This window comes from Oncorhynchus masou, chromosome 28 (assembly GCF_036934945.1).
Source record: "Oncorhynchus masou masou isolate Uvic2021 chromosome 28, UVic_Omas_1.1, whole genome shotgun sequence".
Taxonomy (NCBI): domain Eukaryota; kingdom Metazoa; phylum Chordata; class Actinopteri; order Salmoniformes; family Salmonidae; genus Oncorhynchus; species Oncorhynchus masou.
Genome location: NC_088239.1, coordinates 60,072,956 through 60,100,633, shown reverse-complemented (window position 1 = coordinate 60,100,633; position 27,678 = coordinate 60,072,956). Strand labels below are relative to the sequence as shown.

Genomic DNA, 27,678 nt, shown 5'->3' with positions numbered 1-27,678 from the left:
TACATAGTTGACAATGTCAATAGAAATAACTTTTTAGGTTGGGACGGCAGGTAGCCTAGTGGTTAGAGCATAGGAATAGTAACCCAAAGGTTGCAAGATTGAATCCCCGAGCTAGCAAGGTAAAAAAATAAATAATCTGTTGTTCTGCCCCTGAACAAGGCAGTTAACCCACTGTTCCTAGGCCGTCACTGAAAATAAGAATTTGTTCTTAAATCGACTCTGCAGCAATATTTTGCCCCGACAAGAAAGGGCTGTTTGAAAAGGTTTCCCTGTCAAGACGAGAAGTGACACCGCGTGTTGAGGACGTCACAGAGAATATGGAACAGATGAAAGACAAGGTAAAGGATTTCACCCATTTCTCCTTGGCCCTGGATGCGAGCAGTGATGCACGTGACACGGCGCAGTTGTTGATATTCTTACGAGGCGTAACCCCAGACTTTGAAATTGGAGGTGATTTCTTCAGTGCAGTAAATGAAGAGCACAACCACAGGAAAATATTTATTGGAGGCGCTGGGACTGAGTTTTGAAAAGTTATCCAGTGTGACCACTGATGGGTGCCCAAACTTGGGCAAGAAAAAAAAGGATACAAGATCAAGTAGCTGAGCTGAACCCAGATCAGAAAATTATTTCCCTGAGTTGCATTATTCATCAGGTGCACTGTAAATGTGTTGAAAATGAAATGGAAAATGTGTTGAAAATGAGTCATGTTGGAGAAACAGGTCATTAAAGGGGTAAACTTCATAAGAGAAAAATATTTAAACCACAAGCGGTTTGTCTCACTGTTGGAAGAGAGTCCGGTCACGCAGATCTCCCCTACCACACAAACATGCAATGGCTGAGTTTGGGGAAGATGCTTAGAAGGGTGTGGGAACGGAAGTCGGAGATTGCAGAGTTTTTGCAAATGAAAGGAACATATGTGGATTTCCCTCAACTGCGAGATAAAGAATGGTTGGCTGATTTGGCCTTCACCGTGGACATCATGGCCCTCATGAATGAACTGAATTCCAGACTACAAGGGAAGGGCCTTTTTGCACATCAGATATACAGCCTTGTCAAAGCCTTCAAGGGAAAATTACTCCTCCTGACCCGCCAAGTAGAAGCCAACAATCTCACCCACCTTCCGACACTACTAGTCGGTTCCCTATCAGATGACCAGCGGGAGAAGTATGAATCGCTGCTGTGTGCTTTGAATGGTGAGTTCTCGTCATTTTGAGGATTTAAAAGTGTTGGAAAATGTCATGCTGTTGGTTTCCTCTCCTTTCACCTTCAATGTGGATAACGCTCCCACTAACCTGCAACTTGAGCTTATCGACTTTCAGTCTGATGCAGTGATTGGAGAAATATTCAAAACAATGTCACTGACGAGCTTCTAAAGAATTAGGAGTCATGCTTAGAAGATGTATGTACTGTTTGGGATAACCCATGTATGTGAACAGACAGTGATGTATGTAAACAGACAGACGGGGATGAATTATAAGTCAAGGCACAAATAAACTCTTACTTACTCACTTCTCAACAAATCTTGCGCATGGCGACGTCAGAAACTATACCGGACTTCACTGCTCTAGTCAATGCCCATCAGAGACTTCACTACTCACACTGATTGAATAGTTTAAATGTAAAGTTGAGCTTATGTGCATCTTGAAAAAGCAAAATAAGTAGCATATCTGGACGTGATTTACAGTAGATATATCTTTCGACACATTCATATACATGATGTATAATGCTGTAATCTGATACCTTGCTGATTCATCATATCATCCTACTTCATTCTGGCCTATGTGACAGTGTAACATCATGGGTCCAAACTACAGTAGCCTATACTCATCATGAGCCCCATATCTGGATAACAGGCCCTAAACTCCTGCAGCACTGAGCACTAAATTGATAGCTGACAGACAGTTGCGCCTGACCAGCCTGGAAGACAAACAGCAGTTGAGTGTACTATCAGACAGCCAATACAGCTGACAGTCACAGGCCCCTCCACTCACTTCCTGATGATGACATGTGACATGGCCTTCTGCTGAGAGCCAACATGACAATTAATCGACAAAGACCCATGAATGTGCTATAGAGGTGTGATTGGGACTGCTATTTTATGTTTTCTGCTTGATAAACAAGGAAATCTGTACAAAAGACAAGGACCAAAGCATTTTAAATAAAAGGTTATAGGTTTTCAGTGATATGTTTGTGGAATAGATTCAGGCCATATCATGAGGAGGAAGTACATTTGAAAATAGTCCAGCCTCAAGAATTAATCTGACCAGAACATCTCGTTAGGGGTATGCTCCTGGCTGTACTACTATGGGTATTTAGGTTCCATAGGGTATTATCAGCTTGTCACAAGCACTTTTTCATTTGAATCAAGGTTATTTATAAGTTGAATATGGTAGCCTACTTGTAGTCTGGAATGACTGGCATTACTACAACACAACAACAGTACTTAAGAGAACAGCCCGGTCACCAAACCTTTAAAAATCAGCTTGAATGAATAGATCAGTTCTATCAATTACACATTACTCAGCTGCGTAGGTCCAGGCCTTCCACTGAGAAAACACATGGAAATGGCAACATGGAAGCACAGGAAGAATACAAAATGGCAGGAATAGTCTCTTCTCGTTCTGTCACGAACACATGGGCCATCTCCTGTTTCCTATAATAACTGGTCACCAACCTCAAAAACAACCAGCCACTCCCCCCCCCCATCTCTTCCTGACAACTCCATTTCTATTCAATGACAGAGAATTGCCATAGACCACAACAAAGAAATACACCAAAAGTATTTCCAAAAGGTATTAAATGCATTCGGAAAGTATTCAGACCCCTTGAATTTTTCCACATTGTTACATTACAGCCTTATTCTAAAATGTATGAAATAGTTTCCCCACCCACCTAATCAATCTACACACAATACCCCATAATGTTCAAGCAAAAACAGTTAAATAAATTTAGCAATTTTTAAAAAATATCACATTTACATAATATTCAGACCTTTCACTCAGTACATTGTTGAAGCACCTTCGACGGTGATTGCAGCCTCGAGTCATCTTGGGTATGACGCTACAAGCTTGGCACACCTGTATTTGGGGAGTTTTTCCCATTCTTCTCTGCAGATCCTCTTTGCTGTGTTCATCTTTCCCTCATATCTGACAAGTCTCCCAGTCCCTGCCGCTGAATAACATCCCCACAACATGAAGCTGCCACCACCATGTTTTCGCTTTGTCATTATAGGGTATTGTGTGTAGATTGATTAGGTGGGGAAAAAACTATTTCATACATTTTAGAATAAGGCTGTAACATAACAAAACGTGGAAAAAGTCAAGGGGTCTGAGTACTTACTGAAAGCACTGTATGTTATTACACATTCTGTAAAATCTATTACCATTGAGAGAATCTAGGCCAATCAAATTATTAAAGCCTTATGCAAACCAACTATCACTCCTTAAAGATAACATCACAAGCAAAGAGTAAAGGCTTAAAGGACAAGTGTGATTATCCAAGATAATGAATACAGAATTACAGTAGGGCTAGGTGTAAAGCATGTACATGTAAGGGCCTTACTTGAATCTGTCATAATGATTTGAAAGCAATGCTGAGACTTAACTCCAACACGCTGTAGAATCCCCCCCAACACTCAGAACTGAACAGGCAACCGTGGCCAATAAATGAGTGGAAGTACATTTTTTCAGAAACATAAGAACCTAGTAGGCGGCGATACACTGGTTTCAAGATCCACTCTTCTATTGATGTGTTTGAAAAACTTTACATCCAGCAAGCTCAGTTCCTCTTGAAATGGATTTGAATAGGAAAAAGCACATTCGAAAAACTCATCCCAAATGCTGAAAAGGAAACTCACACAGAACCATAGCCAAGTAATTCCACACAATTCCATAGGCCTACCCTTGATGCTTTGGTAATTGCTGCCCTGCTCTAGCTTTAATACCAGAGGAACTTTGGCCGTGGTAAAATGATGACCGGGAGGAGAAGTATGCATGTACATACAACAAAGGCGAGGGAATTTGGTGAGCCCAAACATAGCATGCCTAATGAATTCTATAGAGTTCAGAGTACAAAAACACTGATTGTTTCTGAGGGGCCTCATTACTGCCTGTGTTCTGTCTCCTGGCCAGGGACAGACACACACACACACACTTAAGCAGGTTAAGTGTGACGGGAGCTGTGGTTGAAAGGGGTACAGACAGGAGACTGATAATACCTAGAGACGAAAGGAGTAGGATATGACAGAGACAGTGCTGCACTGTCAAGTATGTAGCCTAGAGCTCAGAAAAATAGCCAATAAACAAACAATGATATCCATTTGGGGAGAGTTACAATTCTATTCATAAATTGAAATGTATAGGAGTGTCTTGATTAACGAATGGAATTGATCCCAACCCTGGTCACAAAAACATCTCCATGTTGCAAACCATGTTGATGGCTGGTGCTAAAAATCAACAGCTTCTGCCTTCCCTGTTCAATATTACTACTAAATATGCATTACTTCCTGTAGAGCGGGTGTCATCAACTAGATGAAGCCGACGGGACGTTTTTTTTCTTGTGCCGATGGTCGGGGGGCCGGAACATAATTATAAATCATTTGTACTCTGCAAATTGACGCAAGAAGACAAATAGATATTGTATTTTGAAACCTTGATTACGTTGATACACGATCACATGTCTATTTATGAGTGGAAATACTTAGGATATATATTTTCTACATTCAAATCATTTTTAGGTGAATTTCAAAAAAGAATTGTGGGCCAAATCAAATTGAATTTGGCCCACGGGCCACCAGTTGACAATTCCTGCTGTAGAGTTAATAGAACTTCATGTTGAATATCCTACATTTAGCAACAGAGGCCTGAGTAATATACAGGGCATTCGGAAAGTATTCAGACCCCTTCCCTTTTTTTGTTACTTTACAGCCCCATCAATCTACACACAATACTCCATAATGACAAAACAAACAGGTTTTTAGAAATGTTTGCTAATTTATAAAAAACAGAAATACCTTACTAACATAAGTATTCAGACCTTTTGCTATGAGACTTGAAATTGAGCTCCGGTGCATCCTGTTTCCAGTGATCATGCTTGAGATGTTTCTACCACTTGGAGTCCACCAGTGGTAAATTATTTGGAAAGGCACACAGCTGTCTATATAAAGGTCCCACAGTTGACAGTGCATGTCAGAGCAAAAACCAAGAGTTCCGAGACAGGATTGTGTCGAGGCACATATCCGGGGAAGGTTACCAAAAAATGTTGGCAGCATTGAAGGTCCCCAAGAGCACAGTGGCCTCCATCATTCTTAAATGGAAGAAGTTTAGAACCACCTCTTCCTAGAGCTGGCCGCCTGCCCAAACTGAGCAATCGGGGGAAAAGGGCCTTGGTCAGGGATCTGACCAAGAACCCGATGGTCACTCTGACAGAGCTCCAGAGTACCTCTGTGGAGATGGGAGAACGTTCCAGAAGGACAACCATCTCTGCAGCACTCCACCAATCATGCCTTTATGGTAGAGTGGCCAGACGGAAGCCACTCCTCAGTAAAAAGGCACATGACAGCTCACTTGGAGTTTGCCAAAAGGCACCTAGAGGCAACTCTCAGACCATGAAAAACAAAATTCTCTAGTCCAAAACCAAGATTGAACTCTTTAGCCTGAATGCCAAGCATCATGTCTGGAGAAAACCTGGCACCATCCTACGGTGAAGCATGGTGGTGGCAGCATCATGCTGTGGGGATGTTTTTCAGCAGCAGGGACTGGAAGAGAGGAACGGAGCAAAGTACAGAGAGATCCTTGATGAAAACCTGCCCCAGAGCGCTGAGGACTTCAGACTGGGGCGATTGTTCACCTTCAAACAGGAAAACGACCCTAAGCACACAGCCAAGACAATGCAGGTGGGGACAAGTCTCTGAATGTCCTTGAGTGGCCCAGCCAGAGTCCGACTTGAACCCAATCAGACATCTCTGGAGAGACATGAAAAAAGCAGTGCAGCGACGCTCACCATCCAACCTGACAGAGCTTGAGAGGATCTGCAGAGAAGAATGGGAGAGACTCCCCAAATACAAGTGTGACAAGCTTGTAGCATCATACCCAAGAAGACTTGAGGCTGTAATCACTTCCAAAGGTGCTTCAAAGTACTGAGTAAAGGGTCTGAATACTTATGTAAATGTGTTTTTTTATTATACATTTGCAAACATTTCTAAAAAACTGTTTTTGCTTTGTCATTGTGGGGTATTGTGTGTAGGTTGATGAAGGAAAAAACAAAACAATTTTAGAATAAAGCTGTAAAGTAACGAAATGTGGAAAAAGTCAAGGGGTCTAAATACTTTCCGAATGCGCTGTACATAGTTTTTTTTCCCCTTTCTTCTTTGGGACAGACAGGGTTGTTTGGAATGAGGCCTTACATGAACCTGTTGGTAAAAGGCCTAGACACCACACAATGACAGATAAAACAGGCCTACTTAGACTAGGGTCCTGGGGTGAACCTGACTACTAGACAGCCCTTTGAGTCCCATAACTTAGACAGGTGGGTGTCTGGTACCAACCAACTCAAGTCAGGTTTTCCAAACCAAATCCTGGGGATCAAGTAACAGGTTGATCAGATCAGTATGCTTCAAGCAAAGACATACCCAATAAAGCGCTGGCAAGGAAATAAATAACATACATTTGCAGGACAGTGGTCAAAAACACTGCAAAATAAAAGTGCCACACAAACACACTAACAATATAAATCTACAGAGGTGTGGTATAATGAGAAGGGCTGAAAAGCAGACCTAAATTAGAAGCTTAGCCGAGTCCACTCCATAGACATTAAAACCAGCTGATAGTGATAGCTTCAACATCATCCACTTATTTCTATGGAAAACTCACTATTGGCACATGAAGGCGGAAGTATTTGAATTTGAAGTGCGCGTCCTCTGCATCCATTTTGGTGTCACGTGTTCAGAGTTTGTTATAACCAATTTATTGATGTGATTATGATATAGGTCAAGCCCTATTGGTCATGTACATGCGAGGCATACATGTGTCATGTAAAGAGAGCCAGAGGTTGAGGGAATGTTTATTGATTATTGATTTCAGTAACATAACTTTTCATTCAGAAATGGGTAAAATTATGTTGCATCTTCAGCAACACGGACAGCATGATAAATACTGATGTTCTGTAGTGGTCGCTGAAGCAGGGAGGAGAGAGAGACAATGGATGCTAGTCACACAGTCACTCGCTGTCTTTTTTTAACACAGCGCCACAAGTCTGAGCCAGGCGGCACAATCAAATCAATTGTGGTCAGACTCCATCTAGTCAGTTGTGTCTTAATTATTTAATCAAACAGCTCGCTTAAAGCATCAGACAAGCTCAGTGCATATAGTTGATTTGATTAAAACACAGGATGTGTCTATATATGGAAAAATAGGTTTTAAAATTTCAACCAATCGATTGGTCGAAAGAACAGACGTCTCTTGGTCAACCAAGATTCTATTTTGTCGGGGACAGCCCTACGAAGGATCATGGTGAAAGTGGCCATAACTAGCAAAGGATCATGGTCTATGTAGTTGTTTTCATCTTGCCTGAGAGTTAACATTAATGTCAATAGCATAAGGGCATGAGCACATGGTCCTGTGTGTAGACAAATGTAGTAGTCAGAATGGATCACTATTTAAATATCTAAATTTGTAGAGAACTTTAAAATAATTAATCGTGGGGATCAAACTTGATTATAATAAACAAAATTAGAGCGAAAAACAGCAGTCTAAAAGATTATTCTGCCAATCGTAATTTACATAGGCTTTCTAGGGCAGACCAGGGCTTTTGGCACCACTAGGTTGCTATGCAGTAGCCGACAAGCAGAGCTCATGACTTCACGCTCCAGACCAGACACTGGGGGCTAGGTCCACTCATATGCATAATCGCATAAAAACATTGTTTATTATACTAAATGACAAAGCACAAATGGAAAATGAAAACGAGGGATGCATTATCACTGTAAAAAAGGCTTCTTTAGATTAGTGTTCAAACAGCATGTGAAGTACAACAAGTTGGGCATTGTCTCTCACCTTCTTGCCAGTGGAGCCTGTCTTGATGAGGCAGGAGCGTCCCAGGGACTGGTAACCACCAATGACCTCGATCTCCTCCACAGCAGGGTAGCGCTTCTTCAGCAGGGAACCCAGCTGGGCGTAGGGGGCCTTTGATGGCGTGGGGGGGGTCTGGGCCCCTCCGGAGGGCTCCTGGGGCTCTGGAGAGCCAGGCTGAGGCTCTGACTTACGTTTAGGCACCACAGTGAAGGTATTCCCCTTCCGCCCATGCACCACTGGAGTTGGACTGGGTGCGACAGGCTTCGAAGGGTCCACATCTATGTCATCTATGTTGGTGACAGGTAGCTGGTCAGCTGGGGCATCCTCTGGAGGTGGCGACTGGACAGAGGGAACTGAGGAGGGTGCTGGGGATGGAGAGGAGGGGGGCTGGGTGGCAGTAGGGAAAGGTGGGTCTGGTTTGGTTGGCCTGGCTGCCCTCACCTCCTCTTTCCTCTTGGAGGCTGCTGGGGTGGGTGGAGGGGTAATTGGAATTGGCACTCCTGGAGTGGGCATCTCTGCCAATCTCTGGGAGGGAGGAAACATGATGGGGCTGGAGGGGGCTGTGCTTCCCGGGGAAGAGGCTGCTCTGTGGCGTTTGGGGAAGACGGTGAAGGAGTTGCGGGACTGGAGGCGCAGGTTGGCAAGGGCACGAGCCTGGATGTCCCCGGAAGGCAGCAGGGAGAGGTCAGGGCGGGGCGAGGGGCAGATCATGAACCCTGGAGAGGGGGGAGACATCAGGGGTGTGGTGGGGCTGGCAGGGGACTCGGCACAAGCACAGTAGGTATCCGGAGAGCATGGCACCTTGGATTTGGGGGGCACCTCTGTGTTCTCCCAAACGCTCTCTCGGAAAGGCTTGGCCTGGGGCCCATCTGCCTTCTCTCTGGGGTTGACCACCACACTGTGTCCCCCACTCACCTCAAAATGCTGGCGGTAGGAAGACACTGATTGAGGGGGTCCAGCAGACTGCAGGATGCGGTCAGGCTCATAAAGAGGGGGCTGTAGATTTGGTTTGGAAGACTGGGAGCTGGGGGAGACTGAGGAAGATGACTGTGTGTTGCCTAGGGTGCGGACTGGTGAGCTAGGCTGGGTGTGTGATTTGTATTTTGGCACCAGATCTGGCTGTGGCTTGGGTCGTTGTCTTGGCCTGCTTGAACTGGTCTCAAAGTCCAGTAGGTTCTCTGTGCTGCGAGACTTGGGTTGCAGTTTTCCGTAGTTGCTGTCAAATTTCTGCAGCATGCGGCTCACCATGCCCTGACCCTCTCCTGTCTCGAATGCGCCCTCGTGACAAGGATGATTTAGCGTGCTCAAGTTCTCCTCGCTCCTGCTTAGTGTGGTGTCATAAATAACCACCTCCTTTGCCCGTATCTCGGTCACCCCACCAGCTCTCCTGTCCAAGAGGTCATTGAGGGAGCTGTAACTGCTTAGCCCATTCTGCTGCAGAGAAGACCCGCTTTTTATTCCACTGGCCCCCGGAAAGTAATCCGGATCGGATTCTATGATAATGATATTCTCAGCGCGTATAGTCCGAATTCCAGGTACACTGCCATACAATTCCAGTATATGCTGGACGGGACGAATGGCACACTCCCTGTCCTGCCGTTTCTTTCGCTCCTTCTCCAGTTTGATGAAGGGATTCTCCTGCAATGGGCCTAGACTGTCCTGCAGAACCAGGCTTTCCTGTCCCTCGCCATCGTTTACCGTTTTCTCCGAGGTATACGGGTCGGTGGCAGTCAAGAGGTCTTTGTTAGTTTTCACCGGCGAGAGCTCTGGGGAGGTGGGGGAACTGCCACGCTTGCCTGCAAAGTGCTGGCTCGCTGGAATGATGGTGTAGTTCCGAACTGAATCAGCGTTGGTTTCATTGTCTTTTTTGGGGGCGCTGCTGTTTCCCGTTACTTCGCCATTAACCCGCGATGAGCTCGCGCTAGGGCAAGGCACAGCCGCTCCTGCTCCAGACCCGCCACCCTTTGCTTTCCTCCGCTCCAGAATCTCTCGTTTCCAGTCCGGCATCGTCGGCCTCTCCTGCCCAGCCTCCTGGCGGAGAACACGGACTTCTCCTCCACCAGACATTGTGGGGAGAAATGTAATGTATCCGGGAGATGGTGTTCCCCGACTGGGAAAGAAAGCTGTATGTCGCTGTACCTGCAGCGCCGAAAATCGCATACACACTTACATCCCCACGGTCTCTTTCGGTCTTTCTGCGTTCTTCCTCCTCTGTCTGTGACTCCTGCCCCGCCCTCCGCACCTGTAAATCTACGTCATTATTCAGTCTTAAGAACAGCGCCCCAAGAAGCAACCTCATTTGGTGATATCGATTTGGAATACACCCCATTTTCACAGAGTACCACCCATCAAAGGAAATCCCTCCTCTTTCTATTGTTGAGTAAGTAAAGAGGAACTGTCAGTCAAGGAAATTCAGTTCAGCCCCACTTTTACGGTTTAACCCTTTCAGTGAATAAATTGAAATATTTGATCATAATAAAAGCACGTATCGACTCCTCAATTGTTCTTTAAAAAAATAATAATGCATTTCATTTCAATTTAATTACTGACCTAAACATGAAAGGTACCATTAAATGGTTTTAATAGATTAAAGTATTTAATGTATGTGGAACAGAGCAAATTATCTACCATCCGTGTCCAAGACCAATACATTTAAAGTCCCTGCTGTTGCCTTGCCAGCACTCTAAATAAAAGGGTACTGGATATAAGAGAATTAATTTGGTCAAGCTATGCCTACTACTATTCTAGTAGTTGTTTAGGGAAAACTTTAGATTAAATCCTGTGGGACTATTGGTGAGTGGATCATATTCGATTCTCTCACCTTAATCCATGTAATAATAGGAAAACAAGATTGGTGCTTGATAGGCCTAAAATGGTCAAACAGCTCACCATGTATTTTATTTTCCAAAGATATTTGCGATTATGACTTTTTCTTACATGAAAGTTCATATAGGAGCGAGTTCCTTTTATTACTTGAACGGCCTTGCCAATGTTGGTTTAGGCATAGGAAATTGAGTGGGTCACACGCCCATCTTCAATGTAAATAGCGACACCTTGTGCCCACATTGTCGTCATAAGGCATAACAGTGGACATACCAAAAATCTATGTCTACATGGAACATAACGGCATGGAATCCGTTCAGCATTGTCCAAAAGAGGGTTAATGTTTCATAGATTTCTGATGATATTAAATAATATTACATTATAACTTTACCAGCTTAAATGTTTATTTACACATATATACAAAACAACAAGGTTACCAAAAACGAGCAGATAAGAAAAGGAGAAGAAAAAAAACTGGCGACAGTCTAACCAAATTCAAGAAAGTTCTTCAATTATCCCTCCCCAGCACCACATTTCACGTTAGGAATTAAATTACATTTTGAAGGACAAAATTAGGCCATGCTTGAACAAGAGGACCATAACACAGATCAAATACGATACATTTTATCCACAGGCAGCAATGTTCATGGGAGAGCCATGCAGACAAAGCGCATGGAAACACTGTAACACTGTCCTCAGACGAGGTCAGAAACTGAGGGGAAACCCATGACCCTTATCTCCATCCATTAGTCCACCGAGTATTTGACAATAGTCTGTTAATTAAAACAACCCACCTGTATAGACGGGTTGGCTCACAACTTCACGAAAGTGATCCAAGCGCATCGATGTGGCCCGGAATGCATGCGTTGTTATGATAGCTAGCAATAATAGTGAATTTCGTTTCGCATGGCCCGGTGCCAAAGGTGGGTAGGATAATTCACTTAAGACCTCCGTCTACCCGGGGCCATGCAAAATTAACTTGACCATTGACAAGAACCTGCCATGAGGGGAATGGTAGGTGGGTCGTTGCAGCTTGTATCTTCTTATTGATATCATATCTTGTTTAGAGGTGTTTTCGCTAGCTAGCTAACCAACAATGTATTTGAGAGACAGCAAGTACTCATTGTGCAAATGTATTTGTGTTTTCAATAAACACTGAAAGTAAATATAGTTTACATGTTGTCAACAATCTAAGCCAGGGATGGTGAACTTTGGGGGGTCACAAAATTCTGAACTCATGAGGCCTGGATCTGTGTACCTACATCCATACAGTCCCCCTTACATCCAGACACACACATTTTATTTATTACCTTTATTTAACTAGGCAAGTCAGTTAATAACAAATTCTTATTTTCAATGACGGCCTAGGAACAGTGGGTTAACAGGGGCAGTACAACATATTTTTACCTTGTCAGCTCAGGGATTTGATCTTGCAACCTTCTGGTTACTTACCCAACCACTAGCCTACCCTGCCACCCCAACATGCCTTAAGCCCTAACCTTTTGGAGACCCTACCTTTTGCCCCCCTACCTTGCAAGCAAAACGTGACAGCGGAAGGAATAATATGCAGTTTTACAGCTAATTTCCTGATATTCTACACATTCTACCTTAGAGAGAGAAATGTTTGCTGTTTTTAATATGATATCTGAGTGAGTAACAAAATCAACGTGGCCCCCCTGGTTGGTAATTAGACGAAGTTTAAATAGCTGGCAAGACTAATTTACCAATCTAAAAAAATGTTAGCTTACATGGTATAACTGAGTGACTGTCAGTGACTGACATAACACGAGAAAAACTGCTTATACACAACCAAATTTGCCCAACCCTTATCTAAGCCAACCCGGTCTGGGTTTTTCCCCCCCATAGTTGCGCACGCATCGATTTTGTTGCTAAACAAAACCGCCCCTAGCCTCAGTTGACACGGCAGGCACGAATCATCAGCAGCTGCAGGAGGATGAAGAGCGGCGAGACAATGAGACCGAACCACAGATCGCGCGCCTGCTCCTGCTCTGCAAGCTTCTGGCACAGCAGCACCTCACACACCAGCTTGAGGCTGAGCACCGTCAGCACCCATAGCAGCCTCAGCACTGCCAGCCTTTTCTCATTCTCCTGGTACAGCCGGATGGACACGATGGCTGTGAAGTAGGTGCTGAGGCCATCAGCGGCAAACAGAGGGATGAAGACCAGCCACCAGCTCATCCCAGGGTCAAAGAAGTCAGCCCGTAGCGCCACCAGCACGCTGAAAACCAGCAGAGCCCCCAGTTGGAGGAAGAGCTCAAAAGTGGCAAAGCCCAGCCATTGGACCAGCTCCCGCAGAGAGAACAGCATTGCCTTAAGGTGGAGGAAGTAGACGCAGGTGGACTGTTCAACCAGGGATGAGCTGGGGTATAGTCACTGGTTTGACTCAGGAGAGGTGATGTTCCAGACTCAGGGTGGTAAAGTGTGAAGGACAGGAGACATGGACATCTGGGCAGGAATCCACAGAAGGCAATAGAAAAGGAACTGCTGCACAGACGATAAAGTTCATCTACATCATTGAAGACAGTGGGGGGCAGAGAGGACGGAATACTGTGAGCCAGTGATGAGCTTCACATGTGGAGGATGTCTTCAAAGAATCAAGGTGTTCTGCCTTTATTTAGAAACAGAGATATTTTATTCAGAGCATGACAACAAAATGTAACTTCCATTTATTGAGATGGCCATACACTGAACATCAGGGACAATAACTTTTCTTCAGTTCCCTTTTACCAAATTACATTGTAACAAGCGTGAAGTCGATTGAAACAAACGTATCAAAAGTTGCAAACATTGTTACAATCTCAATCTGTAAGGTTAGTCTAGACGAAACTGATGTGTCGTTCAGAAATACAATGGTTCGATGGTAGTGATGATAGTTGAAATCGCAAACGAATAACGTAATATCTGTCTAGTAGTTAACCGATCAAATGCTGTATTGTCAGATTATTCGGATAGTTAGCTAACTAACGTTAGCTGAGCTAGTCAGACAGTGCTAGCACAATGAGCTAGCTCGCTCTCTACAGAATCTCGTAGCGAAGCCCTTCTTCATCTCATACTAGCTAGCTACAATCACCACATACAGCTATTTCTCCTTCTTTGCATGTGTGAACTGATGGGGGTTATTGTATGACATTACAAGGTTTTAACAACAGTTGGTGGTTTTACCTTAATTCATTGCGTTCCGATTTTTTCGTAATGTTTTCCTTCCTTCAATGAGATAGTGTACAATCGCGAGAATTTGTACGTTCACGGAATTTACGGTGGCCGGTTAGTGCGTGAGATGAGTGCAAGCGAAAGCCAATGAGCAAGGACGTACTGTACAAGGTAAGAACATGAACATTAACCTTGTTGTATGTTAGTTTATGCTGATAAATTACGTTTTGGATGTTGCAAGGTGAACAAGTTATACATCTGCAGAATATGAGCAGGAGGAGTTGCAAGTGTGCTTGCTATAGCCGTTTGGAGCACATGATGTATGGAGCACATGATTCTTGATCGAATAAATTGAAGTTAGCTTTCTGTCATTACATTTAATTGTTTTAAACCTATTGTTTAATAACATATTTAGCTTTATCATTACTAATAGTGGGTGTTGTATGTCATAAAGCACAATATTGTAAACTTGCTTTCGAAATCAGTCATTTAACTATCGTTGTATTTTATTTTATCAAACGCGCTTTTTTGTGTGTCAGGTATCGCTTTAACGTTACTCGTTTCCAGCTGTGAACTTTTGATGTCAGGTGTCAAAGCATGCATTTTGCTTCTCTGGTCCGCGTGCTTATGGATAGTTCCTAAGAAAATAGGAATTATGGACGGACTCTCTCCACACATTTGATTCGAATATAATTACCTGGTTATTTGAAAAAAATCAGCCTTTTTAATATAGATGTAGACCTTTTCCTGTTAATAAATCTTTAAATTATATAATTAAACGGATCTGAGATGTGCTTTCATAAATGTGAACAATTACTCTTGCTCACGTTGTGTGAAAACCAGCATTATCACTGCTGTCACTCAGGGTCATCCAATTGTTTCGTTTAAGTCGGGTTTCACGCATGCTTGGTCAGTTAATGTGGGTGAATGTGTAAACCATTCTCTCATTCCAATGCCTCTCAGAAATATGGGCGTGAATATAAGTTCCATTGTCAAACACCTCTCTCTTCCTCTCTCTCAGGGCAAAGATGCAACCCGTCGAGTCTCTCCTCCACAGTGGCTATTTCCACCCAACACTCAGATACTGGCAGACCTGTGCCTCAGACTTGAGACCTGAGAACCTCATCTACCCCATCTTCATCACGTAATGTCTCTCCTCTACCACATAGACACTAGGATGTCTTGATGTTGTGATACAAATGTCAAAGTAAGGTAAACTGTACAGTACCAGTGAGAAGTTTGTACACACCAACTCATTCAAGGCGTTTTCTTTATTTGTACAATTTTCCACATTGTAGAATAATAGTGAAGACATAAAACTATGAAATAACACATATGTTTGAAAAAGTTTTTTAAATTTGAGCATATGTGGGAACTCCTTCAAGACTGCTGGAAAAGCATTCCTCTTGAAGCTGGTTGAGAGAATGCCAAGTGTGCAAAGCTGTCATCAAGGCAAAGGATGGCTACTTTGAAGAATCTCAAATATAAAATATATTTTGATTTGTTTAACTCTTTTTTTTGGTTACTATATGATTCCATATGTGTTATTTCATCATTTTGATGTCTTCACTATTATTCTACAATGTAATTACAGAAAAACCCTTGAATGAGGTGTGTCTAAACTTTTGACTGGTACTGTATATATTTGGGTGGCTATGTGTTTTTGTGACATGGCAGCTTTCTGGTTATTTTCTCCAACAGTGACAGCCCTGATGCTGTGGAGCCCATCGCTAGTCTCCCTGGCCAGGCCAGGTAATGACTCCAGATTACCTGTTCATTTGGTTTATAATCTCATCTATGATAATTGCTCATCTATGCTGGGTACAGTAGTTGAATACCCCCAATGTGCTATTAATGTATCATGTATTGTAATCATATTTTAAAACATATGACTTTGAAACAAAAATACTTTCAATTAGAATTATCATGGCTATCTGATTGAGTGAGTATGAGCGGGGGATGGGACCATTGAGAGCAAGGCTGTGACCTCCAGATAAATACTGTGAGGCAGGGTGGATCCAGAGCCAACAACTGGGCCGAGATAAGAAGAGAATCCATTAGCTTTTTGTCCCTCACAACCCTCTCTTATCATGCACCATTTGGTTACAATAAAGTAGGCTGTAAACCAATACTGAGCCCTAAACCTTGGTACTATTATGTGTCAGAGTTGAAAATACTGTGTCTATAGTTCAAATCAAATCCAAGTTTATTTGTCACGTGCGCCGAATACAACAGGTGTAGTAGACCTTACAGTGAAATGCTTACTTACAGGCTCTAACCAATAGTCCAAAAAAGGTATTAGGTGAACAATAGGTAAGTAAAGAAAAAAAACAGTGAAAAATAACAGAAGCAAGACTTTATACAGTAGCGAGGCTACATACAGACACGGGTTAGTCAGGCTGATTGAGGTAGTATGTACATGAGATATGGTTAAAGTGACTATGCGTATATGAAGATGGGATATAATGCAGACAGCCCGGTTAGCCAATGTGCGGGAGCACTGGTTGGTCGGCCCAATTTGAGGTAGTATGTACATGAATGTATAGTTAAAGTGACTATGCATATATGATAAACAGAGAGTAGCAGCAGCGTAAAAGAGGGGTTGGGGGGGGGCACACAATGCAAATAGTCCGGGTAGCCATTTGATTACCTGTTCAGGAGTCTTATGGCTTGAGGGTAAAAACTGTTGAGAAGCCTATTTGTCATAGACTTGGCACTCCGGTAGTTATCTGACTTCGGCAGTTATCTAACTTACTAAGACTGATTTGGTTTGTTGCCCAAGGCAAACATGATTTTAGGCTATGGAGATCAAATACATCACAATGCATTGCTAATGAAGTGCCATTATGTAATTGCTTGCCTCAAAGTTGTATTGAAATAGCACTTTGTTGTTTGTCCATTCCCTGTGTCTCCCTCAATCAATTTTTTTCTCTTCTCAGATATGGAGTGAATAAACTGGAGGGCATGCTATGCCCCCTTGTGGAAAAGGGCTTGAAGTGTGTGCTGATTTTCGGAGTGCCTGCAAAAATAGCTAAGGTACCAGTAAACTATACTGTATCAAAAATATAAACACAACATGTAAAGTGTTGGTCCCATGTTCCATGAGCTGAAATAAAAGATCCCTGAAATTTTCCATACAGACAAAAAACTTATTTCTCTCCAATTTTGTGCACATATTTGTTTACATCCCTGTTAGTAAGCATTTCTCTTTTGCTGAGATAGTCGATCCACCTCACAGGTGCTGTAATATCAAGAAGCTGTTTAAACAGCATGATCATTATATATGTGCACCTTGTACTGGGGACAATAAAAGGCCACTCTAAAATGTGCAGTTTTGTCACATAACACAATGACACATATGTCTCAAGTTTTGAGGAAGCATGCAATTGTCATGCCGACTGCAGGAACGTCCACCAGAGCTGTTACCAGATAATTTAATATTAATGTCTCTACCATAAGCCGCCTCCAACGTCATTGGAGAGAATTTGGGAGTACTTCCAACCAGCCTCACAACCGCAGACTATGTGTAACCACACCAGCCCAGGACCTCCACATCCGGCTTTTTCACCTGTGGTATCGTCTGAGACCAGCAACCCGGACAGCTGATGAAACTGAGGAGTATTTGTCTGTAATAAAGCCATTTTGTGGGGGAAAACTCATTCTGATTGGCTGGGTCTGGCTCCCCATTGGGTGAGCCTGGTTTCCAAGTGGGTGGGCCTATGTCCTCCCAAGCCAACTCATGGCTGCACCCCTGCCCAGCCATGTGAAATCCATAGATTAGGGCCTAATGAATTTATTTAAATTGACTGATTTCCTTTATATGAACTGTAACTCAGTAAAATTATTGCATGTTGAATTTATATTTTTGTTTAGTGTGTATATATAGGTATTTCTAAACTATGGTACCAGTGAGGATTTCCTACACTGGACAACTTGTTACAGCTGTTGATAAGTCATTGATAATAATCAGCATTTCCCCCCCCCCCCATGTCATTACATTAAGATATGCGGGGATTGTGGCTATCTATATTGAATACGATTCACAAGTTGATGTAAAACCTATGCTTAACCTTTTATCATGGTTGGTGTTTTGACCGATTTGTCTAAAATAGTGTGACATAAAACAACTTTTCTTTCCTTGCATTTATGGCAGTGCAAATTGTCGTTAAATAATATTATGCATTAATCAGTTAAATTAGACATTGAACTTGAACCCTTTAAGAATCCTGGATCTAATTGTTGGACAGTTTTTTTGTAACTCAGAAATGCAGTGTAACTACGTAACATTTAGTTTCTCCTTATGTTACGGGGTGAAAATCAAATAAATGATGTAGGCGATTGCAAAATCGAATGCTTCTAACCAAAAGGGTCACCTTACCTTAATACTTAAAACCTAAGTCAATACTGCCATTAAATTAGTTCTTCAATAATTATGCATAATACTTGTTGGATGCGCATTTGTGTCCATTTGATGTTACACCAGTGTAATTCTCACATGTCATCTGATCCAGGAAGGAATTGTCAGAATGACAGTCAAGTGATGAACAGCTGTTGTGATAGTGCATGCGATGCAACAACAGCCCGAGTGCTGGAAAAAAGGTGTACACAAGGAATGTCCCGAATATTTTGGTGTCTCATTCCTTACATTGGTGAAGACAGTTGTGCCTGGATCCACATTGGATCTAATATTGAATTGATATTGATATTGATCATCTGTTGTTGTCTGCTTGATTGACAGCAGGGTCTCGTTAGATTTAACAGAGAAGGCATTAAGATAATGGGTCTATGTTTTTGTGCCACAGATTGGACAGAGTTTACTGTGCACAATTGTTTATATAAATTATACAATTGTATAACACTGAGGTCCTTAAAAATTACAATGAAGTGCTTGAAAAAGTCCCTGAAAGTCCTTGAATTTTGCTTGCCAATGTCTTTATGAACCCTGCTTAGAGTACGTATAGTCCTAGGCCTACAGTCGTGGCCAAAAGTTTTGAGAATGACACAAATATACATTTTCACAAAGTCTGCTGCCTCAGTTTGTAGGATGGCAATTTGCATATACCCCAGAATGTTATGAAGTGTGATCAGATTAATTGCAATTAATTGCAAAGTCCCTCTTTGCCATGCAAATGAACTGAATCCCCCCAAAACATTTCCACTGCATTTCAGTCCTGCCACAAAAGGACCAGCTGACAACATGTCAGTGATTCTCTCGTTAACACAGGTGTGAGTGTTGACGAGGACAAGGCTGGAGATCACTCTGTCATGCTGATTGAGTTCAAATAACAGACTGGAAGCTTCAAAAGGAGGGTGGTGCTTGGAATCATTGTTCTTCCTCTGTCAGCCATGGTTACCTGCAAGGGAAAATGTGCCGTCATCATTGCTTTGCACAAAAAGGGCTTCACAGGCAAGGATATTGCTGCCAGTAAGATTGCACCTAAATCAACCATTTATCGGATCATCAAGAACTTCAAGGAGAGCGATTCAATTGTTGTGAAGAATGCTTCAGGGCGCCCAAGAAAGTCCAGCAAGCGTCAGGACCATCTCCTAAAGTTGATTCAGCTGCAGAATCGGGGCACCACCAGTACAGAGCTTGCTCAGGAATGGCAGCAGGCAGGTGTGAGTGCATCTGCACGCACAGTGAGGCAAAGACTTTTGTAGGATGGCCTGGTGTCAAGAAGGGCAGCAAAGAAGCCACTTCTCTCCAGAAAAAACATCAGGTACAGACTGAGATTCTGCAAAAGGTACAGGGATTGGACTGCTGAGGACTGGGGTAAAGTAATTTTCTCTGATGAATCCCCTTTCCGATTGTTTGGGGAATCCGGAAAAAAGCTTGTCCGGAGAAGACAAGGTGAGCGCTACCATCAGTCCTGTGTCATGCCAACAGTAAAGCATCCTGAAACTATTCATGTGAGGGGTTGCTTCTCAGCCAAGGGAGTGGGCTCACTCACAATTTCCCTAAGAACACAGCCATGAATAAAGAATGACACCAACACATCCTCCGATAGCAACTTCTCCCAACCATCCAGGAACAGTTTGGTGACGAACAATGGCCTTTTCCAGCATGATGGAGCACCTTGCGATAAGGCAAAAGTGATAAGCGGCTCGGGGAACAAAACATCAATATTTTAGGTCCATGGCCAGGAAACTCCCCAGACCTTAATCCCATTGAGAACTTGTGGTCAATCCTCAAGAGGCGAGTGGACAAACAAACAACCCACAAATTCTGACAAACTCCAAGCATTGATTATGCAAGAATAGGCTGCCATCAGTCAGGATGTGGCCCAGAAGTTAATTGACAGCATGCCAGGGCGGATTGCAGAGGTCTTGAAAAAGAAGGGTCAACACCGCAAATATTGACTCTTTGCGTCAACTTCATGTAATTGTCAATAAAAGCCTTTGACACTTATGAAATGCTTGTATTTATACTTCAGTATTCCATAGTAACATCTGAAAAAAATATCTAAAGACACTGAAGCAGCAAACTTTGTGGAAATTAATATTTGTGTCATTCTCAAAACATTTGGCCACGACTGTATGTTGTTGTTGTATAGGTGGAGTTATGGGCCAATATGCATACATTCATTTTTATTCCTCTAAGTACACATGTGGTACTGCATGAAAATCATTTTTGTTTGTTTGAAAACATTTTGTAGTGTTGATCCCAATATCACACATTGGCCCTAATTATTTATAGAAAGACCGATACAGATGTAGGATCTTAATTTGATCACTTTTGTTGAGAATTTTTAAAACTATTCTTAAGTTAGTAATTTCCACTTTAACATTTCAGACTTGATTTGCCCTAATGTAAAATTTATCAACGCCTACAATAAATGTCAATTAATTATAATCCACAGAATAATTCACATTTCCTGTTGCTGCAGGATTATTACCCTGCTGTAGCAAACCGTCTCAATTTAAGATCCTATATCTGTATGCACTTGGTATGTATTTAAAAGGCTGATGCCAGATTCCTTGCACACCTTGTCATCCTCTCAGGATGAGAGAGGTTCGGGTGCAGACACAGACAATACTCCGGCTGTGTTGGCTGTGAAGAAGATCAAGTCTCTTTTCCCTGACCTGCTGATGGCCTGTGACGTCTGCCTCTGTCCCTACACCTCACATGGACACTGTGGTCAGTCACTCTCAATCACATTCCATTTGTCTAAAACGAATGCAAATCTAATTTATTTTGATTGACAGTATATTGTTATAAGACTTCCCTCTGATTCTCCTTCAGGAATCTTGCGGGAGGATGGCACTCTGGACAATGGTGCCAGTTGCCAACGTTTGGCAGAAGTGGCATTGGCCTATGCCCGCGCTGGTGAGTTTGTTCACTCCTCACCCCTCTGTTTTCTACTCACTTCTAAAAATAGTGTTTATCAATACCAATGTTGTTATTGTTTATGGGGCCTTATACCCATGTCAATAGTTTAAGATCTCTTGTTTGTCTCGTACAGGCTGTCACATCATTGCACCCTCTGATATGATGGATGGGCGAGTGGGAGCTATCAAACATTCACTGATGTCCAATGACATGGGCAACAAGGTAACAGATGGGAGCACTAGTTTGTACATAAAAATAGAAGGCATATTCATATGGACTCAATAAGCAAAAGAAAACGTGCCTTAAGGAAATCCTCAGTAAGGAAGCCATTTGCTAAAAGGCAGAATTTCCTGAATGAAAATGTCCAAGAAAATACATGTATTTCCTCCTCCTCAGGTGTCAGTGCTGAGTTACAGTGCCAAGTTTGCTTCCTGTTATTATGGTCCCTTCAGGTAACAATTGATTGTAAAACTTAAGATGGGCAGAAAAGGCATTACTTACTCGTTACCATTTGACAAGATGTTCTAAGATCTATTATTATGTGTGTGTAGAGATGCAGCACAGTCCAAGCCAGCATTTGGAGATAGGCGCTGTTATCAGCTGCCCTCCGGTGCAAGGGGCCTGGCACTACGAGCTGTGGTAAGAAAGTGTCTGAAGTGCGTCCATGTGTATTAGGGAGAGATCGTGTTTGTGTCAGAGATCTTCTGTTTACCCAGCTGGTTGAGGTTTTGTTTATGGTTTTATCTCAGGACAGAGATGTCAAGGAGGGAGCAGATATGCTGATGGTGAAGCCAGGACTGCCCTATCTGGACATAGTGAGGGAGGTCAAAGACAAGGTCAGTATGTTCTCCCTCATTAACCCCTTTCTGTCTGGTAACAGTGTTTCAGGCTCTGGGAGTGGTGTTGATATTTTGAGCTAAATAACCACACCACACTAAATTCACTTCCAAGCTTTTCATCAGTTATCTATAAAGACTACAAAACATGCCTCTTTAGCTTCTCTTCTGACAACATGAACTCAGCAAAAAAAGAAACAGCCCTTTTTCAGGACCCTGTCTTTCAAAGATAATTCGTAAAAATCCAAGTAACTTCACAGATCTCCACTATAAAGTGTTTAAACACTGTTTCCCATGCTTGTTCAATGAACCATAAATAATTAATGAACATGCACCTGTGGAACGGTCGTTAAGACACTAACAGCTTACAGATGGAAGGCACTAAAGAGGCCTTTCTACTGACTCTGGAAAAACACCAAAAGAAAGATGCTCAGGGTCCCTGCTCATCTGCGTGAACTTCCCTTAGGCATGCTGCAAGGAGATATGAGGACTGCAGATGTGGCCAGGGCAATAAATTGCGATGTCTGTACTGTGAGATGCCTAAGACAGCGCTACAGGGAGACAGGACGGACATCGTCCTCGCAGTGGCAGACCACAACACCTGCACATGATTTGTACATCCGAACATCACACCTGCGGGACAGGTACAGGATGGCAACAACAACTGCCTGAGTTACACCAGGAACGCACAATCTCTCCATCAGTGCTCAGACTGTCCGCAATAGGTTGAGAGAGGCTCGACTGAGGGTTTGTAGGCCTGTTGTAACTGTCAAAAACGTCACCAATGGGCACAAACCCACTGTCGTTGGACCAGGACTGGCAAAAAATGCTCTTCACTGACGAGTCGCGGTTTTGGCTCACCAGGGGTGATGGTCCGATTCGCATTTATCGTCAAAGGAATGAGTGTTACATTTAGGCCTGTACTTTGGAGCGGGATCAATTTGAAGGTGGAGGGTCCGTCATGGTCTGGGGCGGTGTGTCACAGCATCATTGGACTGAGCTTGTTGTCATTGCAGGCAATCTCAACGCTGTGCGTTACAGAGAAGACTTCCTCCTCCCTCATGTGGTACCCTTCCTGCAGGCTCATCCTGACATGACCCTCCCCCAAGACTCCCTCCCCCCTATGTCTCAGTTGTTGAATCTTGTTATGTTCATACAAATATGTACACATGTTAAGTTTGCTGAAAATAAACGCAGTTGACAGTGAGAAGATGTTTATTTTTTTGCTGAGTTTACATGTTTTCACTATCTTTCACAATAGTTTCATCTGCTCCATCCCTTTCTTACCATCCTTCTCTGGTCTCTTCCAGCATCCCACTCACCCACTGGCAGTGTATAATGTGTCAGGGGAGTTTGCCATGCTGTGGCATGGGGCCCAGGCTGGAGCTTTTGACCTGCGCACCGCTGTACTGGAGTCGATGACTGCCTTCCGCAGGGCAGGTGAGAGGGGATGGGAGAATTTGGGTCTGAAGGAACAGTGCTCTATTCTCTATAGAGAGAGTGAGTTCTACTGCTCTAGTTGTATATTCTTCCTCTGCTCTAGGTGCTGACATCATCATCACCTACTACACACCTCAACTGCTCACCTGGCTGAAAGAGTAACAGACAGAAGGATGGACATAAAGATGGATCATGTGACAAACTCCTTTTTACCTAGCTGTGCAAGGCTGACCTACACTGACAAATGGTGTCTATTCAAACCAAACTGACATGTGAGAACAGGCAATCTATCTTCATACATTAATTTACAGTTTATTTTTCTATATAACATTGTTACGTCATGTTTGTTTTTTTCTTTGTGTGCAGCAACCACTAATTCTCAGCAAAATTGTGAGTCATGGAGCTAGTAGACACATTTGTAAAGCGTATCAAATTCGCTTTGAAGGGTTTGTCTGTTAGATGAAAGAATGGTAATATAAAATATGTTGATTGTGATTTTGTTTTATGGGCATTATTTACTATTCTATAGTTTTCTAAATAGAGTATGACGAATATAGGCCTTGACTTTTTATAGCTCTGTGACGTCTGTAATAGTTCTGGCTTTAGCGCTGACATTTAGCAGTCGTTGTAAGGTTGGGTCAAGAAACCTGTAAAGATATTTTTTACCAGGGTAAATGGTCCTGTCCCAGAAAATAGAGATTTGTTAGATAACAGCAATAAAGCTACAATCAAGTCTGCAATGTGCTCCATCAAGTAACATTTTCTTGATTACATATAACTTTGTTCAATACGTTTGTCATAGATTTTACTAAATATAATGAAAGCAAAATAGGTTGCAGTTCAGATACACTTGACTCTGCTGGTTACCTTCTGTACTTGGGTGTTGTCAGATATATCCACCTCCCAAACAAGGAGTTTACAGACAAGTCGTCATTATCACAAGCACAGAGGAAAAGTACCGGCTAGACATATGCAGAACTATCTAATTCTGTACTAATCAGTGAAATCTTGAAGGAAGGATGCATTTTCAAAGTACAAAAACCCTACCCCTAGTCCCTCTCTAAAATAGCCATCTAAGAGAGAATCTTATTGGCTGGAGGGTTTTCACTGGATGGTGCCCCTGTGAAGACTGTCCACACATCCTCCCCTGCAAAATAGAAAAACAGGTAGCAGTTTAACATGCTTTACTCAGCTACTATACCTACACACACCCATAGATTTGACAGGACACATGAAACTGGATGTAAACTAGACATACACATTTTGGCAGGTCAAAACACTTACCCCTGAGCTGGTATTGTCAACGTGTAGCTGATTTGATCTTTCCTGAGGGGCAGCAGCAGGAAACTATGCTGTCAGCCACATAGGACAGCGCTGAGAAGGGACACAATTTCTTAATGTGCAATATTACAGTATGTGTCTGTTTCAGTGCTTTCATGTATTTTCCTCATCCTATGTTCATTACATTGTTATTACTTTTATACTAGGGCTCTTCGTTAGGAGAACAGATATTTTTTAACTCCAGTGAATTTCAAAGCTTTGTATTTTGTCTGCCAATCTTTTGTCATCTGTAAATGATGCACAATCGGGAGCATCCTGTCACCACCACCATGTACGGCAACTGCACCGCCCTCAACTGCAAGGCTCTCCAGAGGGTAGTGCGGTCTGTACAACGCATCACAGGGGGCAAACTAGCTGCCCTCTGTGACACCTGCAGCACCCGATGTCACAGGAAGGCCAAAAGAATCATCAAGGACAACAATGACCTGAGCCACTGCCTGTTCACCCCGCTATCATCCAGAAGGCGAGGTCAGTACAGGTGCATCAAAGCTGGGACCGAGAGACTGAAAAACAGCTTCTATCTCAAGGCCATCAGACTGTTAAACAGCCATCACTAACATAGAGAGGCTGCTGTCACCATACAGACTCAAGTCTCTGGCCACTTTAATGAATGGACTTAATAAAGATATCACTAGTCACCTTAAATAATGCCACTTTAATATTGTTTACATATCCTACATCACTCATCTCATATGTATACACTTTTCTATACCATCTACTGCATCTTGACTATGCCGCACTGCCATTGCTCATCCATATATTTATTTGTACATATTCTTATTCATCCCTTACATTTGTGTGTATAAGGTAGTTGTGAATTTGTTAGATTAGTAGAACATTACAGTTCAGATTATTCACAATACAATCCTGCACTTTAGTCTACCTACAAGGGCAACCAGCAAAGCTATGCGACAGGCTGGTAAAATGATACCACCCCTGTCAGGTTTCAAGTTGTAACTCCTTGGCCAATTGAGAAAATCCTAACCATTCTCTTATAGGTGTCTTATTTTGATGAGCATGAAAAGGAATTACTCTAGAAAATGGTAAATTATTGCATTCATTGAATAATGTGTACAATTTTGATTTTAGTTAAATATTGAGTAAATGATGGTATATTAGACTTGTAATTATTTGCTATATAATGTTGTAATTTTCTTACCGCTGAAGATGAGTCACATCATGGGTTGGCTTCAGAAGATGATCTTGGTCATAGACTATATGGGTTGTGGTAGGAAGCTTGTACAGTCACAGGAGCTGAAGAAAGGTGCTCAGTTCTATGCAAGTGCTCTAGCTGTTGGAGGTGTGTGCCGACTGCACAGACAAGCCAATGAGAGAACATTCATCATCACAGATCTGCATCAGCAATTATGTATGAATAATGCAGAGGAAACTCACTCTGCTAAACTGTCAACAAATTTCTTTGTCAAATATTTTCAACAAATACATGATTTTGCTCATTCTATTTTCCTCTACCCAAGAATACATTGAGTAGGCCCATCTTTTATACACACAATATATATTGTGTATTTGTTTACTATTGTTATTAGTTTTGTGTTTATAAACCTCTCTGATAGTGCACAATAATTCCCTAACGACCAATTGCTGCTATGTAATTGATTGGTTTACCCCTGGTTTTAATGTCTGGTTTACCATTCTGATGAGATGGCGAGTGTTCTGAAATCCACTTGTCGGGTCTATAACATGTGGGACAGGAGACTTCTCGCGTTTGTCTCTAGTGACCACAAACCACCCGAATTTATGATTTCATGATTATTATTATTTTTTACAATGGAGTCTTACAGGTGCAGAACATTGTCATTTTTCCTGGTTCGCTAGCTACAGTAGCTACCTCTGGTTAGCCATTTGATTAGTCTCCATAAAGATTGTCCACGGGCAGGTGGTTCACGGTTTCATATTATACGAATTTATGTTGGGGGGAAAAGTAGTTATTGATATAGCTACATTAATGTTTAAGGACACACTTGCAAAGTGACATTTAGGAACGTATGACCGCTAACGTTCGCTTGCAGCTTATCTTGCTATCGCGTAACTTTAGCTAGGTAACGTTAACTTAGGTACTTTAGTTAGCGAGCTGAAAGGTTTTGCTTCCCTAAATGTGTCTGTTTTAATTTGACTGGTATTTTTTTAGTTTGAGGTATGTAGAACATAGATAATTGTTGATGCCGGTAATGTAACTAGCAGGCCTTTGATCAATACTAATTTATATTAACGTTACACATAAGAGTCATTGGACGACGCGAAAGCGTATTCAATGGGGAGTTTAAGAGCCCCTACGCTCGGTCGGATATTAACATACATCACATGCGGTACCGTTTTTGAAGCATAAGGACCTTAACTTTAATATCAGTGATAAATAATTTTCAATAAACAATAGGTTAAATTGACACACATAGGTTTATGGTTCCCACACAGCCATATGTCCATGTTACAGCGCTTGTTTACGGGAGACCGAGTGGACTAACGTTACATGCATCTCCCAACACCTGTGTGTAAACTGAAGAAGGATACCACAAACTGGTTGTCGTTGGAAAATACTGTCGGCTGCAACTGTGTTAAAATCGATTAAAACAGTGTACATTAAGTGTAATTTTTCGTTTGTACAATTATTTTGATGTGATATGAAAGTAGAGATATTAGAATCCGATTC

At 42.4% G+C, this 27,678-nt stretch overlaps 3 protein-coding genes and 1 long non-coding RNA gene across 6 annotated transcripts in view; 1 reads left to right on the top strand and 3 right to left on the bottom strand.

Moving 5' to 3' along the window:
* The window catches only part of tprn (taperin), a 30,718-nt gene extending 20,364 nt beyond the window's left edge, over positions 1–10,354 (bottom strand). The window contains exon 1 of the mRNA XM_064942807.1: positions 8,052–10,354. Within this exon, the coding sequence (XP_064798879.1) occupies positions 8,052–10,229 (2,178 nt within the window). The 5' untranslated portion in view covers positions 10,230–10,354. The remainder of the gene's footprint in view (positions 1–8,051) is intronic.
* LOC135518002 (delta-aminolevulinic acid dehydratase-like) lies at positions 1,100–24,164 on the top strand. Of its 3 annotated transcripts, none has more exons than XM_064942810.1 (12): positions 1,100–1,193; positions 15,085–15,207; positions 15,765–15,815; positions 17,003–17,099; positions 21,066–21,201; positions 21,307–21,390; positions 21,527–21,615; positions 21,790–21,845; positions 21,945–22,032; positions 22,143–22,229; positions 23,540–23,669; positions 23,773–24,164. In XM_064942810.1, exons 2-12 carry the CDS (start codon positions 15,092–15,094, stop codon positions 23,829–23,831), a joined length of 993 nt encoding a protein of 330 aa, XP_064798882.1. In that variant the 5' UTR covers positions 1,100–1,193; positions 15,085–15,091; the 3' UTR covers positions 23,832–24,164. The 3 variants fall into 3 exon arrangements, with proteins under 3 accessions (XP_064798882.1, XP_064798881.1, XP_064798880.1); XM_064942809.1 differs by lacking the exon at positions 1,100–1,193 and adding an exon at positions 14,146–14,234; XM_064942808.1 differs by lacking the exon at positions 1,100–1,193 and adding an exon at positions 14,261–14,383.
* On the bottom strand, positions 11,279–14,158 carry LOC135518003 (transmembrane protein 203-like). Its single transcript, XM_064942811.1, has 2 exons — positions 14,076–14,158; positions 11,279–13,521 (listed from the first exon to the last, which is right to left on the bottom strand). Exon 2 carries the CDS (start codon positions 13,218–13,220, stop codon positions 12,804–12,806), a length of 417 nt encoding a protein of 138 aa, XP_064798883.1. The 5' UTR covers positions 13,221–13,521; positions 14,076–14,158; the 3' UTR covers positions 11,279–12,803.
* On the bottom strand, positions 23,958–27,564 carry LOC135518005 (uncharacterized). The gene is made up of 4 exons (XR_010452100.1): positions 27,421–27,564; positions 26,170–26,321; positions 24,954–25,043; positions 23,958–24,816 (listed from the first exon to the last, which is right to left on the bottom strand). It is a non-coding gene; the product is annotated as an uncharacterized LOC135518005 (long non-coding RNA).
* Between the last annotated feature and the right edge of the window lie 114 nt (positions 27,565–27,678).